Here is a 17,635-nt window from a genome sequence, read left to right on the forward strand (position 1 = left end):
CACCCAGGCGCCCCAGTTCTTCATACATTTTAGATGCTAACCCTAATTTATTAGATATGTCATTTGCAAATATCTTCTCCTGTTCAGTAGGCTGCCTTTTAGTTTTGTTGTTTCCTTCACTGTGCAGAAGCTTTTTACTGATTCTTAATTCACAAAACCTCCTATAATCAACCCTTTATTTCTCTTCCCTTTATCACTATCACTGTATGTAAGGGATTCACTACCTTGGACTTGGGCTACAGCAATAGCCTTCCAGTATTATCTCACCTGTTTCTTCCCTCCAAGTTAGCCAGCTGCTAGGACTTCCTAAAACACTACTTTCATAATTCTACTCTTCCCATTATTTATCAAAATAAGTTCCTATCTCTTAATTTAGGATCTGAACCTCTATGAAGCCTCTAGCTCCTGAACTAGGATTTCTCCTTACGTACCTTTACAAAAAAAGTTTTCCTTTTTTTCTCCTGTTTTAAATCTTATATAACCTTCAAATCCTCATTTAAATCCCTCCTCAGTGTAGCTTTCCAAACCAAATAGTCCCAATATAGCATCTCCAACTTCAAAACTCTTGGTACCTATATCACACAGACTAAAATTCTTAAAAGCTAATACTACCTTCACATTTTTCAATGATTTAAAAATGACCTTAACTTACCATAGAAGAAGCTGAAAGACAACAAAAAAGTGTTTCCTTGACACACGTTTAGTGCTATTCAGCCTTAAATATAAGGGAAGAACCAAGAAAACATGAATGCAGACTACTACCCCAAAGCACTAATTATCAATTCCAACTCTGTGTATTTTAAAGCTAACCTAATAACAAGGGCACTTCAGTAATGAACAGGACAGAATTATTTCTTTCACATGTTAAGCTTAAATACCTTAAGAGGATTCCAATCAATCAACTGAAGTCGGATTAGGGGATTTAAAAGCTTCGGTATGCATAAACTAATGAAAGCTTCATAATAAGAATCAGGAAACTTTTCTCGCCATTGTTGAAATTTCAACAAAATATTTTGGATATTACAAAAATCATCATGTACATCTTCAAAAATCTGCTTGTGATCCCGTAAAATTTCACCTGTAAACAAAAGGAGTCTCTGTATATTTTGCATTTTAAGTTTGTGAGCTTTGCTTCCTGTAAACATCATCACGTGTAACGACGTATGTACTCAACAGAGCTGAAAACTTTCCTTTGATATTAACAGATAAATTACCTGTTATTTTTAAAAAAATCACTTTAATAGCAATACTGACACTAACAAAATCGACCACTTATCGATTCCCTGCTATTTCAGCATCATAACTATCTTCTCTACAAGGCAGGTGTGACTATTTATAAGACAAAAAAAACGAGCAAACAACATGAGACTCAGGGAGGTCTATGGATCTAAGATCACACAAAATAGAGACAGTCTTCAAACCCATCTGTTTGACTGTAAAACCCACATTAAAAATTTTTTTTTTAACTTTTATTTGTTATTTGAGAGACAAAGTGGGGGATTGGAAGGGGCAGAGAGAGAGAGAGAGAGAGAGAGAGAGAGAGAGAGAATCTGAAGCAGGCTCCAGGCTCTGAGCTGTCAGCACAGAGCCTGACGCAGGGCTCGAGACCATGAGCTGTGAGATCATGACCAACCTGAGCCAAAGTTGGACACTTAACAGACTACACCACCCAGGCGGCCCTGTAAAGCCCACGTTCTTTCAAATATGTGACATTTTACCTATGAATCACTAAAATAATGTTATTAAATTTAAATGTTTTATTTATTTTCAAAAGATTTTAAGTAATCTTTACCCTAAACATGGGCTCTAACTCCTAACCCTGAGATCAAGAGTCGCATGCTCTACCAACTGAGCCAACCAGACACCCCTAAATTTAATTGTTTTCAATTAAAAATGATAATATAGAAGGTATACAATAGAGAAATGAAACCAAATTGTTCATGGCTCCTTTATAAAAAATAAGAAAAGCTGAGGGAAAAAACTATAAGGATGCAGAAAACTCACAATGTTCCTCCATTTTATCCCATTTTTTCAAAGGTAGGAAAAATCTTTTTTTTTTTTTTTTTTTTTTTTTTTTTTTAAGTAAACTCTACCCCCAGTGTGCAACTCGAACTCATGACCCCAAGATCACAAGTCATATGCTCTATGGACTGAGCCAGCCAGGCACCCCAGGAAGTCTTAAAGGGGAAAAAAATGTGTTCCTTTTTCCTTGAATTTCCCCAACGATATTTAAGAGCAATCACAGCAAAGCATTTCCTACCATTTCGATACTTCAAATTAAGACATATTAGAAACCTGGTAACTGACCTTGGGTTTTTTGGAAGTCAATCATGTCTGCTAAAGACAGTTCATCATCACTAGATGTCCCTTCCTGATGATCACAATTCCCAGAAAGTGCCCTTGCTTGTCTTCTTTGTGACCTATGTTTTGCAATAAACCAAAAGCAAATTTAAAACAGTTCCTAAAAACAAACAAAAAAAAAACCAGTTCCTGCTGAAAAGAAATACTTTAAAACAAAAACTAGGAGTCATCATTTATTTACAATGTCTAGAATATATACCATATTATTATTAGCACACAATTTTGTTATTATTTTTGGCATTTTAGCTTCGTTAATCTGAATTGGTGGTTCTCCCTCTTTTTCTTAAAGTACATTCCCATGGGCTACCCAGATTTTAAAGAGGGGGTAACAATATAATAACTTCTAGTTATAAGCAAGTCCCAGACCAATAAATGCCATCTTACCCATTCCTTTTGAACCCTGGGGGTAAGGACTGTTTAACTAAATTTTGGTTTTATGTCATTCTCACAAATTAATGTTCAGTTATGGTTATTATACCATATGGGCTAACTATGGTTAAGTAGTGAAAAATACTTGCTCAAGTCTTCACTTTATATATAGCTACCTTCGAGATTCAATCTCTTCCAAAATCCATGGAGTTTTTTCACCTACAGCCAAACTTCCATTTGTTGATGTCTCAGCTTTGCCTGTTAACAAAGAAAATTAATTTCATGCTGCAAATTCTTAAAAGAAATAAAATGAAACATTCTGAAAACAAAAGTTGTATTTTGGGTGTATATACATGTAGGTATATATATAAACACACTTACTTTGCTTAAATCGCATACTTCATCATATAACGAAATTATAATGTTAACTCCCTATCACAATATTGATAGGCATTGAGTCTGCTAGCCTAAGATACCCTGGCTGGTGAATATAGTTCAGCACTTGAGAACAGTAATAAAATTCTACCGTGTTTCTTTTTCTTGTATTCTTTTTCAGGTGTTTTCACCAGTTTTTTTTTTTTTTTTTTTCTCATCCCTGAATTACTAGAAATATTTGCATTACCAGTAAGTTATTCATATTATTTGTTACTTTGGTATGTACCATAATTTATAACTAACTACAAGTCATGTGTTTGAAAGTCACTTTGCTTTAATCAGCTACTTGGTTACGATCTCATCTCCTTCACTATTCCCCAACAGAACCTAATCAAAGGAAGGCATCTCTGAAAATACAAAACCAGTGTGAGAACTAAAAGGCAGCATCCAAATCTTATTTGAGATCTTACAGATGATTCTCTACTAAAACCCACCAAAATGTCTTTAACCTCCACACCTAATCCGTGGATCAGCCATGAAATCTTTAAGTTAGATTTCTGACACAGCCTACAGACTTAGGTCAACTCATCTCAACAAAGTCATTATATAGCTATATACTGTCTCAAATACCAAATGATTAGAAGTTGTAATTTTTATTTTTTTTTGTCTTAGGCTTAATTCAAGATATTTTGAAGCCTTAGTTCTAAATATTTTGGGGTTTTTGCAAAGAAATAGGTGAAAGGTTAGTGGGAAAATACACAAAAAGGCATTTTTTTATACAGAAATAAAAATATTTTTATTCTCTAGCTGATAAATCATAAATGATATTGAATATTAAAAACACTAACGTGATAATTGTTGTAAATACGTTGATTCATGTTTTAATTCATCTTGCCTGCGTTTCATAAAGGTCATGGCTTGTTTTAAAAGGAGTGCATGCATGGATGACTCTATTTCTTGGATTCTGATAATCTGAAATACACATATAAGTAACATTTTGTAGGTCATCAATAATCAATTATAAAAAGTAATACTCAGATAAGCATATGTATGTGCTCAATACTCATATAAAAGAAACATTTCCAATACTACCACATTTTAATTAAAAAAAGATTGTGAGATACAGACCTGGCTGCCAATACTTTAATATTGATAATCAACTTACTGCACTGTAACAGCTATAAATATCATAAAAAATGAAAGCAAATGGGTTCAAGTCTGGAACATGGATAGGAGTGAATAGATAAGAAATAGGATTTTTTTTTTTTTTTTTAATTTTGAGAGAGAAAGCACACGTGCGTGAGTGAGAGAGGGGCGGGTGGGGGGTGGGGTGGGGAGAGAATCCAAAGCAGGCTCTGCACTGTCAGTGTGGAGCCTGATGTGGGGCCTTAACTCACGAACTGTGAGATCATGACTGAGCTGAAATCAAGAGTCGCACGCTCAACTGAGCCACCCAGGCACCCCTAAATAGGATTCTTTTTTATTTGAGATATTAGGAGGAGAAAATAAAGGGTACAGATATTTTTCATAAGCCAAGGGGGCAGACTGTAGGAGAGCACTTGAGGAAACTGTTAAATCTGAAAAAAGGGGAGAATGGAAGAGACCTAACCAGACAGGTAAGAAAGCTATGAAGCAAAAATGAATGATTAGTTTCTTACATTTCTTGAGCAACAATTCTCCCCACTCCAATGATGTTCCCATAGCAGCTGCCCTGGGTACATCAATGTGTAGGCCAATGAAACTTTAATTCTTCAAGGATCGATGAATTAAGTTGTATTGCAATAAATACTTCAGAAAGTAACTACCAAGTGACAGTAAAAGGCAGTCAACTTGAAACAACTGGAGAGAAAAATATCCAATTATTTGGTAATATTTTAAATGTAAATAAAAAGCAATGAAGAAAGTAGAGTGTATTTTTTAAACGGTTTGTCTACTTAAAAAAAAAAAAGTCAACTCAAGACCCAAATGTAAGGACTTAGTATGTATAAAACAAAAGCAGACTTATAAAGGGAAAGAATGATTCATAAATCTGATTAACACAAAAATGTCAAATGATCAGGATGTCAAAAAAAACACTGCAAACGAAATCAAAAGACAAACTGGACAGTTTACCTATATCAAGTGGCATTAAAAATTTTAAGCAGTAAAGAATTTTCACCATATAAGGAAAAAAAGGAAAAAAAAAGAAAAATTGCCAATATGAAAAAAGATAACAAGGCAAAGACAACTCACAAAAAGAGACTGCATGTGTTAATAAAACAAAGGTTTTGTTTGAGATCAAAATAAGTATGTACAAGCAAAAAACATTATTTATTAAAAAAAATTTTTAATGTTATTTTTGAGAGAGAGTGTAAGTGGAGGGGGGGAGGGCAGAGAGAGAGAGAGAGAGAGAGAGAGAGAGAGAGAGAGAGAGAGACAGAAGATCCTAAGCAGGCTCTGTGCTGACAGCAGAGAGCCCAATGTGGGGTTCAAACTCATGAACCATGAAACCATTACCTGAGCCAAAGTTGGATACTTAACTGACTGAGCCACCCAGGTACCCCTGCAAAAATCATTTTTTGAATGAAGTAAGCTAAAAGTAAAACTGATGCAATCTTTCTGGTATTCAAATAATTTAGCAATGTTTCATAAGCCTTAAAAGATATTTAGAAATTTTGACTTAATAATTCACTTTCTAGGAATTTTTTTAAACAAATGGAATTTTAACACAAAAATTTATATACAAAACTTTGTTATTTATAATACCAAAATAATTGCAAAAAAACCCCAACTGTCCAATATTAAGGGGATACTTAATATCACAGCATGTCAAAAATGTGTAGGAAAACCCTGAAGGAAATTAGTTGTGGGATTTTAGACTTTCAAAAAAAAATCTCATGGTAAGGGGATTTCTTTATAAAAAGGAAATATTGTATTTATGACCATGTACCTTTTCATTAAGACAGTCAATTAAATTTTCCACATAAATTTTCATGCTTTTATAGAATTTAAAATTTAGAGCTTGATTTGATGAATTCTCTAGTTTCTGGATGGTATTCTTCGAACTCTTGACATCTTGTATGTATTTTTCATATTCCCTCAGGTGTGAGCGGTGAGTATCCTGTAGCAGTGTTAATCTAAATAAACAAAATAAAAATAAATGAAAACTGCCTTGTTTCTCCAACTTTGATTTCTACCACGATAACTATCAATCTAATGAAATTTTTTTTAAAGCTATCTTACAGAGCCCACCAAGGAAACGGACAAGCCTATAAACCTGTGTTTATGAGACGTGCTGAGCAAAGGACACCACAATGAAAAAGGTCTCAAAGGAAAAGGGAGGAAAGGACACTTACAGGTTTCAGGTGCTTGAGCTAATCAGAGGATAATTTTACAGTGAAAGTTAGTAAGTGTGGATTGATCAGAATTTGTAAACTAGGTGAGTTGCGAGACAATCCAAGGTCTTATATTTGAAATACGGGAATCCATGTGGAGTTACTGTTAAATCAGTGGGTATTACTGAATAAGCTGGTATTAAAACCATTTGAACATGTTATGATTTGGTACAATTTAATGTTTTATGACTCGATGGTTTTATCTGTCATTAGAATTTGATGTTCTTTCAGGCATATTTCCTGTTTTTGCTGTAGTCCCCCATACACTGCTTTATTGATAACACAGCCTACTTTTATTTTATTTTATTTTTTAAAATTTACATCCAAATTAGCACATAGTGCAACAATGATTTCAGGAGTAGATTCCTTAGTGCCCGTTACCCAACAGCCTACTTTTTTTTTTTTTTTTTTTTTAACTCTTATTAGTATCACATGTATCAACTAACGTAGCAAGAAACAAATGTCAAATATAATTCAATGTCTGCTTATTTTTTAGAAGTCAGTTATCTCTCTGTATATTTGCCAGTAGAGGAATAAGAAACACTATTTCTTTAAAAATATCTGGAATGTGTTTTCCACTAATATTCGACACTGTGAGTACATTACAATTTGAGAATTAACTACAAATGAAGTAACAAATTCATAGTATGTAGACTTGAACTTTTTAAAAAAAATTCAACTCCTTCAGCTAACTTGCTGTGTATAATGAAAAATCATTAGTAAACACTTGCTTAGACCAAATGTCATCTTTTTTTTTCTTAAAGACCAAAAATGTCTTCTAAGTTTCCCTGGAACAATGACTAATGCGTTCGTCTTTCCAAGTTTTTCCTTGCATTATGTAAAGAATAGAGACAGTTAAGAAATAAGACAATGATGTACAGAAAGCATTAAAAAACTGCTTTAATTAAGTGGAATATTATTGGTTATAGCAGTAAGATCATAAATACATATTAAATGAAAAAAGCAAGGTAGAGAACAGGGGATATAATGTGCTTTAGTTGTGTATAAAAAATGGGGCAATATAGAAGTATATATGTACTTGTATAGACATACATACAGACTACTTCTGGAATGGAACATAGGAAACCGGGAGGAGTGGTTCTTTGGGGAAGGTGACTTCCTTTTCTCTGTATATCCTTTTGTACCATTTGATTTTGTCTAGACAATAAAAACGTATTTTCTTTTTAAAATAAACTCAGTTAATGAAAAAATAAAATACACTAAATTTAAAAATAAAACCTATCCAGATAAAATGAAATGCTACTCTCTATTAGTGATCTGCTACCTTTTTTCCCTATAATGCATGCAAGACAACTCTCTCAAACACAATTCCAAAAAAGGCAAAAAAACAAGAACCGCTAAGTCCTGAATTATATGCAATTCTACATGCAACAGCTGTAATTCTAGCTCTTTTCTTTCAGTTAACGAAGGACTATCAGAAGGACAGTAAATAGGGAAGTTATTACAAAAATAATACTGAATCAAGGCAATTTTCATCATTTAACATCACTACTGAAAACTAATCATCTAGAATAGAGGTTGGCAAACATTTTCTGTAAAGGTCCAGATAGGAAATATGGTTGCTGTTGCAACTACTCAATTCTGTGATGTAGCTAAAGCAGCCACAGACAATATGTAAATGCACAAGTATGGCTGTGTCCCAATAAAACTTTACTTACAAAACAGGGAGTGGGTGGGGAGTTTGCCAACTCACTATAATACAGAGGTAGCCTAATATCTAAAAACTGGTATCATCTAAAGACTTTTATGTTTATTTCACTATACAATGCTATTGAATGTCCTTTTCTTTGTCAAACCATATAAATGAACAACTATGACCAATATATTTTAGCTGCAATATAATTAAGAAGTGAAGCTACTTTAAAGCTGATTTATATAAAAGACACAGGGTAAGAAAATTTTGAACCTATTACCAAGTATTAGAAAAAAAGTTCCTAAGTATTAAAAAAAAAAAAAAAAAAGGCAAAGAAAACGTTCTTTATGAATACTAACTTTGGCAGGAGAACCAAGTTCTCTGTATCACGTTACATAGGACTATTTAAACTTTTCCTATCATACTCATTCTTTCAAATATCTAAAGAAGCACACTAGATTCTGAGTAGTAAAACAGAAAAATATTTAAGACAAAACAACCTATCATGATGGGTTTGCCTTATCTTTAGCAAAACATACTATTTATATTAATACTCTCCACTTAAAAGATAAGTTTTAATAGTAGAAGAATAAAAGTTAGATGTGTCCAGACTGGCAATCTATTTCAAGAGCCATAAAAATATGCATAATTTTACCCAGGTCACCTTTCCTCAGACATTTAAGAAATAATGTAACAGATTAAATAACTTACAAGAACATTCATTATCTTTAGCATTATTTATGAGAGAAAACTTAGAAGTCAGAATGTCCAACAGAGAAATATTTAAGTAAATTATTATAAATCAAGTATATTAACAAAATATGCTTATTTTACTGCAGTCAAAAAACATGTAACAAAATTTATAATCTTAACCTTATTTTTAAGTGTGCAGTACAGTATTAACTTTATGCACACTGTTGTGAACAGAACTCTAGAACTTTTCATCTTGTAAAACTGAAACTTTATACCCACTGATCAACAATTCCTCCTTCCTCTCCTCCTCCTAACCATGGCAACCACCATTCTATTTTCAGTTTCTAAAAGTTTGATACTTTAGAAAGATCATGTAAATAGAGTCAATGTAGTATTTACCTTTTGTGAATGTCTTATTTCATTTAGTCCTCAAGGTTCTTGTTGTAGCATATAGAGATTTTCTTTTTTAAGATTGATAATACTCCACTGTATGTAAAGATATATTTTTTTAAAGGTTTATTTATTCTCAGAGAGATAAGCACATGCTTGTGCACAGGGGAGGGGTAGAGAGAGGAGAGGGAGAATCCCAAGCAGGCTCCACGTTGTTAGCGCTCAGCCCTACGCAGGGCTCAATCCCATGAACCCGTAAGATTATGACCTGAGCTGAAACTAAGAGTTGGATGCTCAACTGATGAGGCACCCAGGCGCCCCTGTAAATTGTTTTCTGTCTTGTGTTATTTTGTGCACATACACACAAACACAAAAGTGGAATTGCTGGATCTTATGGTATTTACATTTTTAATCTCTTGAGGAATCTCCATACTGCTTTTCACAGCTGTGGCACCATTTTACGGTCTCATCAATAGCGTGTAAGGGTTCCCTTTCCTTTGCATCCATGAGAACACTTATTGTTTTCACAGTGGCCATCCTAATCATTGTGGCTTTGATTTATAATTTCCTGATGTTTAGTGATGACCATTTTTTTCATATGTTTTTTGGCCACTAGTATGTCTACTTTAAGAAATGTCTATTTTTCAGTTGGATTTTTGTTGTTGCTGAGTTGTACGAGTTCCGATACTTTGGATCAGATAGTTTGCAACTCTTTTCTTACTCCACAGTGTGCCTTTTCACCGTTCATTATTTCCTCTGCTGAGCAGAGGCTCTTTAGTTTTAGTTTGATGTAGTCCCACTAGTTTATTTTTGCTTGTATTGCCTATGCTTTTCTTTCTCAAGACTGTTTTGATTATTGGTTTGAATAATCAAAACAGTCTTGAGTCCTTCCAGATTCCATATGAATTTTAGAATTTTTTTCCTATTTCTGCAAAAATTGCCACTGAAAATTTGATAGGGAATGTACTGTATCTGTTGACTGCTTTGGGTAAAACTGGGTATTTTAACAATATTAAGTCTTCTAATCCATGAACATGAAATGTCTATGTCTTCTTCAATTTCTTCCAGCAATGTTTTATAGTTTTCATTGTACAAATCTTTTAACTCCTTCATTAAGTTTATTCCTGAATTTTATTCTTTCTGATGCTATTGTAAATTACTTTAAACACACTCTTTGGATTTTTTATGGTTAGTCCATAGAACCATAACTTTTTGTGTTGATTTTGTATCCTGCAAATTTGCTGAATTAGTTCTAACAGAGTTGTGTGTGTGTGGAGTCTATTTAGAGTTTATGACATATAAGATCATATCTATATAGAGTTAATTTTACTTCTTCCTTTCTTATTTGGCTGTCCTTTATTTCTTTTACTTGCCTGAATTCTCTGGATAGGACTTCTAATTCTTTGTTGCACAGAAGTGGCAAGAATAGGGGTCCATGCCTTGTTCCTAATCTTACAGGAAAAGCTTTTGGTTTTTCACCATGGCTTATATTAGTTGTGGGCTCTTCCTATATGGACTTTATTATGTTCATAAATTTCCTTCTATCCCTAGTTGGTTGTTTTTATCATGAAAGGGTATTGAATTTTGTCAGGTGCTTTTTCTGCCATCAACTGAGATGATCATGTGGTTTCTGTCCTTCATCCTGTTAATGTAGTGTATCACACGAACTGATTTTTGCTACCAATCATCCTTGTATTAAGTAGATCTCACTTGGTCATGATGCAGAATCCCTTTAATATGTTGTTGAATTAGGTTTGCTAGTGTTTTGTTGAGGACTTTTGTATCAGTATTAGTCAGGGTTAGTGGCCTATAATTTTCTTGTTAATATTTTTGTCTGGGCTTTGGGATTAAGGTAACACTGACTTCATAAAATGGGTTTGGAAGTGTTCTCTCTTCTTCAGTTTTCTGGAAGGGTTTGAGAAGGAATAGTGTTAATTCATCTTTAAATGCTTGGTAGAATTCTCCAGTGAGACCATGTTATCCTGGGCTTTAGCTAGTAAGGTTTTGATTCAATCACCTTACCAGTAATAGGTTTGATTAGATTTTTAATTTCCTCATGAATCAGTCTTGGTAGGTTGTACATCTCTAGAAATTTAACAATTTCTTCTTGGTTATCAAATTTGTTGGTGTATAATTGTCCATATTAGTCTCTCTCTCATGATCCTTTTAATTTCTGTGACATGTTTTAAGTTTTTGATTTGAGCCCACTCCGTTTTTTACTTAGTATAGAGCTAAAGGTCAATTTTTGTCAATTTTACTAATCTTTCACACAAAAAAACAAACCCAACTTTGTTGATTTTTTTGTTGTGTATTTTCTGTTACCTCTGCTTTAATCTTTATCATTTCCTTCCTTCTGTTAATTTTGCACTTAGTTCTTTTTCTAGTTCACTGAGGTGTAAAGTTAGGTTGTTGATTTGAGATCTTTCTTCCTTTCTAATATAAGTGTTTATTGCTATAAATTTCCCTCTCAGTAATGCTTTAGCTGTGTTCCCTGTTTTGGTATATTGAGCATTTGCTTTCATTTTTCTCAAGAGATTTTAAAATTTCTAATTTGATTTCTTCTTTGATCCACTAGCTGTTCAAATGGGGTTTAATTTCTACATATTTATGAATTTTTGCTTTTCTTCCTGACTTACAGTTTCATTCCATTGTGTTTGGAAAAGATACTTGGAAAGACTTCAATATTAAACTTGTTAAGACTTGTCTGCTACCTCACATTTGATCTACCTTGAAGAGTATTCCATGTGTGCTTCAAAAGAATGTATATTCTGCTGCTGTTGGGTAGAAATGTTCTGTATGTCTGGTTAGGTCCATTTTGTTCAAGATCACAGTTTCCTCATTGATTTTCTGCCTGGATTTTCTATCCATTATAGAAAGTGGGATACTGAAGTCTAATATTATTACTGTGTTACTATTTCTCTCTTCAGCTCTGTCAGTATTTGCTTTACACAGGTGCTGTAATGTTAGAGGCATATATAATTGTTTACTACAATTCCTGATAAACTGATCCCTTTATATCCTATGTCATTGTCTTTTAAAATAGTTTTTAACGGGGAGCCTGGGTAGCTCAGTCAGTTGAGCATCCAACTTTGGCTCAGGTCATGATCTCACGGTTCGTGAGTTCAAGCCCCACGTTGGGCTCTGTGCTGACAGCTCAGAGCCTGGAGCCTGCTTCAAATTCTGTGTCTCCCTCTCTCTGCCCCTCCTCCTCCTGCACCCTGTCTCTCTCTCAAATAGTTTTTATGCCACTACTGTTCTTTAGTGTACTATTTGCATGTGATATATTTCTCAATCCTTTCAATCTCAGTCTCTATATATTCTTAAATCTACGTCCGTCTCTTACAGACAGAATATAATTGGATTTTGATTTTTTTAATCCATTCAGCCATTCTGCTTTTTGACTGTAAAGTAATATTAATACAGAAGGACCTGCTATTGCCATTTTGTAAACTGCTTTTTTGTTTTAAAGTTTATTTTGAGAGCGAAAGCACCCATGCACACTACTGGGGGTGGGGCAGAGAGAGGGAGAGCGAGAATCCCAAGCAAGCTCCCTGCTGTTGGTGCAGAGCCTAATGTGAGGCTCAATCTCATGAACCTGTGAGATTATGACCTGAGCCGAAATCAAGATTCGGATGCTCAATGAGGCACCCAGGTGCCCCTGTAAATTGTTCTCTAGCTTGTAGTTATTTTGTGCCTTTTCCTCTCTTGCTACCTTAGTGTTCTGAATTTGTAGTGACATGCCCTCAGTCTTTTCTCATTTTCTTTTGTGCTTCTATGCATTTGTGTGTGTGTGTGCACACACCATGGGGATTACAAAAAACATCTTATAGTTCTAATAATCTATTTTAAGCTGATAACAACTTCAATCACATACAAAAATTCTTATTCCTTATTTCTTCCACTTGTTACTGATGTCCCAAATCACATTTAAAAAATTTTTATTCATTAACAATGTTATAGTTTTTTGTGTTTATCTTTTAAATTTTATACCTGAACTGATTTTTACATCACCCTTAGAATACTACACGATTCTCTATTTGTCTACTTAATCTTTACCAGCTTTATATATATGTATTTTAAACCAAAGCTGTGTCAAATTATTATTTTCTTTAAGTAAACTCTACACCAAACATGGGACTTGAACTCACAACCCTGAAATCAAGAGTTGTATGCTCGCCTACTGACTAAGCTAGTGAGGCACCCCAGACAGCCTTAGATTTTCATATGCTTCATGCTACTGGCTGGCCTCCTTCCATTTGAACTCGAAGGACTTTTTTTTTTTTTAAAGTACACTTCCTTTATTCAGGGTGATAAACCAAACCAGAATCCCAAACATGTAAAAACCCAAGGTGCTAGAAATACAAAATTAATTCACATTCAAGCTTGTCTAGAGCCTGGCCACAAACCCTAGTGAGGTGCATGTGAATACTAAGTCATGGAGAGGGGAACAGGAGTGAGGCCAAGAGAAAGGGTAGAAAGGGGCTCCCACAGTCCCCCTAGGGATCACTTCACAGTGGTACCTCTACCTTCCCAGTGACAGTGAAGGCTAAGTCCTAACCTTTTAACCCCCACCCATCCCTAGCCAGGGCTTTGAATGCCAGTCCCAAATGGTTTTACCCTCTCTTGCCCCATCCTCACTTGCTCAGACTTCCAGCCTCACTCTTCTCCTCCTCCATACTCTTCTCTGTGATTAGTACCAGATTAGGGTACTATTTGAACTACAGTGAAACTAGGGTAGAGAAGTTAGGTACTACTTGAACTACAGTGAAGCAGGGTAGAGACAGGTGATAAAAGAGCAGTCCAAGAATCTCCCTCTTCATGGGATCCCAAACTATACAATCAGCTCCTCTTTCGCGTCTGCTTGGATTTGAGAAAGTGCACTGTAGGCATAAGCAGCTATCCTGGAGACCCACTGCAAGTCAGAAAAGGAGATGGGCTTGCTGGCCAGCACTTGGGACTGGCTGGTAAGGCATGGCAGCGGCAGCAGCTTCTCCCAGTGGGTTAGGCTGCTCAGCACAGCCAAGTGGGTGCCGTACTCTCTTGCCTGGCCTGTGTACTTGTGCTGCTTCATGCCCTGGGAGTCTGTAGCAGACGTGTCAATGATATTGCTGGCTCCCTTAGCAAGCATGGGGAGAGCAGGGCCTGCTCATCTATGTGAGTGGAAGGCAGGCTGGTAGTTGGGCTCAGCTCCATTGAAGGCTTTGGTAGGGGGGCTTCTAGGGTCAAGCAGTAGCAACTGCTCCTCTTGATCTTTATCTCAGTCCTTAGTCTTACTGCTCTAGCAGTGACCCATGGTTGGGGTCGGACCCGGTGTTCAAGTTGCGCCGAGGAGGAACATGTCCAATGGCAGCCCTTTTAGTCACATCTTGAAGGACTCTCTTTTTAAAAAAAATTCTAATATTTGTCTGTTTTTTATTTTATTATTATTTTATTATATTTTTAATGTAATTTATTGTCAAGTTGGCTAATATACACTGTATACAGTGTGCTCTTGGTTTCGGGGGTAGATGCCCATGACTCATTGCTTACATACAACACCCAGTGCTCATCCCAGTGCCTTCCTCAATGCTCATCACCCATTTTCCCCTCTCCCCTCCCATCAACCTTTCTGCCTCCCCCCTATTAACCCTCAGTTTGTTCTCTATATTTAAGAGTCTCTTATGGTTGTAATAAACGATTTCACATCATGATCCCATCTATGACCTAAGTCATATACGGATTATATCCTTCTTTTAACAGAAACTAAAACATAAAAAGGAAAAATGATCTGTTTAAGGTTACTTATTGAGTCAAAGACATAGAACTCAAATATAAGCTTTCTGTTATTTAATTCTTGTTCAACTTTTTTTTTTTTTTTTTAAATTTACATCCAAGGTAGTTAGCATATAGTGCAACAATGATTTCAGGAGTAGATTCCTTAGTGCCCCTTACTCACTTAGCCCATCCCCCCTCCCACAACCCTACCAGTAACCCTCTGTTTGTTCTCCATATTTAAGAGTCTCTTAGGTTTTGCCCTCCTCCATGTTTTTATATTATTTTTGTTTCCCTTCCCTTATGTTCATCTGTTTTGTCTCTTAAAGTCCTCACATGAGTGAAGTCATGATATTCGTCTTTCTCTAATTTCACTTAGCATAATATCCTCCAGTTCCATCCATGTAGTTGCAAATGGCAAGATTTCATTCTTTTTGATTGCTGAGTAATTCTCCATTGTATATACATACACCACATCTTCTTTATCCATTCATCCATCGATGGACATTAGGGCTCTTTCCATTCTTGGTTATTGTTGATATTGCTGCTATAAAACTGGTCTGCATGTGCCCCTTCAAAACTGCATACCTGTATCTCTTGGATAAAAACCTAGTAGTGCAATTGCTGGGTTGTAGGGTAGTTATAATTTTAATTTTTTGAGGATGCTCCATACTGTTTTCCAGAGTGGCTGCACCAGTTTGCATTCCCACCAGCAGCGCAAAAGAGACCCTCTCTCCGCATCCTCGCCAACATCTGTTGTTGTCTGAATTGTTAATGTTAGTCATTCTGACAGGTGTGACATGGTATCTCATTGTGGTTTTGATTTGTATTTCCCTGATGATGAGTGATGTTGAGCATTTTTTCATGTGTTGGTTGGCCACCTGGATGTCTTCTTTGGAGAAGTGTCTATTCATGTCTTTTGCCCACTTCTTCACCGGATTATTTGTTTTTGGTGTTGAGTTTGAGTTCTTTATAGATTTTGGATACTAACCCTTTATCTGATATGTCGTTTACAAATATCTTCTCCCACTCCATCAGTTGCCTTTTAGTTCTGCTGAGTGTTTCCTTCGCAGTGCAGAAGCTTTTTATTTTGATGAGGTCCCAACAGTTCATTTTTGCTTTTGTTTCCCTTACCTCTGGAGACATGCTGAGTAAGAAGTTGCTGTGGCCAAGGTCAAAGAGGTTTTTGCCTGCTTTCTCCTCAAGGATTTTGGGCTGTCTTATGTTGAGGTCTTTCATCCATTTTGAGTTTATTTTTGTGTGTGATGTAAGAAAGTGGCCCAGGTTCTTTTTTCTGCATGTCGCTGTCCAGTTTTCCCAGCACCATTTGCTGAAGAGACTGTCTTTATTCCATTGGATATTCTTTCCTGCTTTGTCAAAGATTAGTTGGCCATATACTTGTGGGTCTGTTTCTGGGTTCTCTATTCTGTTGATCTGAGTGTCTGTTTTTGTGCCAATGTTTATTTATTTTTGAGAATGAGAGAGAATGAGAGAGAATGAGAGAGAATGAGAGAGAATGAGAGAGAATGAGAGAGAATGAGAGAGCGAGCAAGCAGGGGAGGGGCAGAGAGAGAGGGAGATACAGAATTCGAAGCAGGGTCCAGGCTCTGAGTCGTCAGCACAGAGTCTGACGTGGGGCTTGAACCCATGAACTGCAAGTTCATGACCTGAGCTGAAGTCAGCATTTAACTGAATGAGCCACCCAGGCGGTCCTTGAAGGACTTGTAATAACAATTTTTTGTAAGGCAATTCTAGTGGTAATGGACTCCCTTGGTTTTTATTTATCTGAGGTCTTTATTTTTCCTTCATTGTTGAAGGACATTTTTACTGGTTATAATTATCTTGGCTGGGAGTTTCTTTCAGCACTTTGTACAGATCATCCCAGTCCTTCCAGCTTATAAAGCTTCTGTTGAGAAATCTACTGATAATCTTAGGGGGCTCCCTATTATGTGAAAAGGTGCTTTTGTCTCGCTGCTTTCAAAATTTTTTCTGCCTTTGAAAATTTGATTGTCTCAGTGTGAGCTTCTCTGGTTTATCCTTCTAATCTTTTGAGCTTGAACCTGGATGTCTACTTCCTTTCTCAGATTGGTAAGTTTTTGGCCATTAGATCTTCAGACAAGTTCCTGCTCCACTCTCTTCTCCTATGTGGACTTCCATAATGTGTACATTGTTCTGCTTGATGTGTCCTGTAAGTACCTTATGTTTTCTTCATTTTTCTTCATTCTTTTTTCTTTCTGTTCCTCTGACTTGTAATTTCAAACCAATGGCCTTTGATGTTACTGCTTCTTTCTTCTGCTGGATCAAGTAGGTTGTTGACCCCCTCTAGTGAATTTTTCAATTCACTTACTGTATTGTTTGGCTACAGAATTTTTTTTTTAATAGTTTTGTTTTGTTGATATTCTCACCTTGTTCATGTATTGTTTCGCTGATATTGTTGTGTGTGTTCTCTTCTAGCACATTCAGCTTCTAGAAGTAGATTATTCTGAATTGTTTGTCAAGTAATTCATAGATCTCTGTTTCTTTAGAATTGGTTCTAGAGATTTATTTTGCTCCTTTGGTTGTGCCAGGTTTCCCGATTTCTCCGTCTCTTGTTATTTTTTGTTGTCTTGTACATTTGAAAATGCACTTAAGGGAAATAGCTTCATATAGTGGAAGAACATCACCAATC

At 35.6% G+C, this 17,635-nt stretch overlaps 1 protein-coding gene and 1 pseudogene across 7 annotated transcripts in view; both read right to left on the reverse strand.

Moving 5' to 3' along the window:
• Positions 1–17,635, reverse strand: part of GCFC2 (GC-rich sequence DNA-binding factor 2) — a 55,838-nt gene that overhangs the window by 24,886 nt on the left and 13,317 nt on the right. For 6 of the 7 annotated variants that reach the window (XR_006215830.1, XR_006215829.1, XM_042981817.1 and 3 more), the window contains 5 exons: positions 6,035–6,221; positions 3,954–4,077; positions 2,907–2,988; positions 2,308–2,420; positions 879–1,078 (listed from right to left, as the gene is read on the reverse strand). Coding sequence is in view for 5 of the 7 variants with exons in the window: in XM_042981817.1 (XP_042837751.1) it covers positions 879–1,078; positions 2,308–2,420; positions 2,907–2,988; positions 3,954–4,077; positions 6,035–6,221 (706 nt within the window). In the remaining 2 variants the exon portion in view is untranslated. Of the gene's footprint in view, positions 1–878; positions 1,079–2,307; positions 2,421–2,906; positions 2,989–3,953; positions 4,078–6,034; positions 6,222–17,635 lie in introns of those variants that run through there. The other variant, XM_042981822.1, reaches the window with a different exon arrangement.
• On the reverse strand, positions 14,033–14,616 carry LOC102971793 (annotated as a pseudogene).

The sequence above is a fragment of the Panthera tigris genome, chromosome A3 (assembly GCF_018350195.1).
Source record: "Panthera tigris isolate Pti1 chromosome A3, P.tigris_Pti1_mat1.1, whole genome shotgun sequence".
NCBI classification, from domain to species: Eukaryota; Metazoa; Chordata; class Mammalia; order Carnivora; family Felidae; genus Panthera; species Panthera tigris.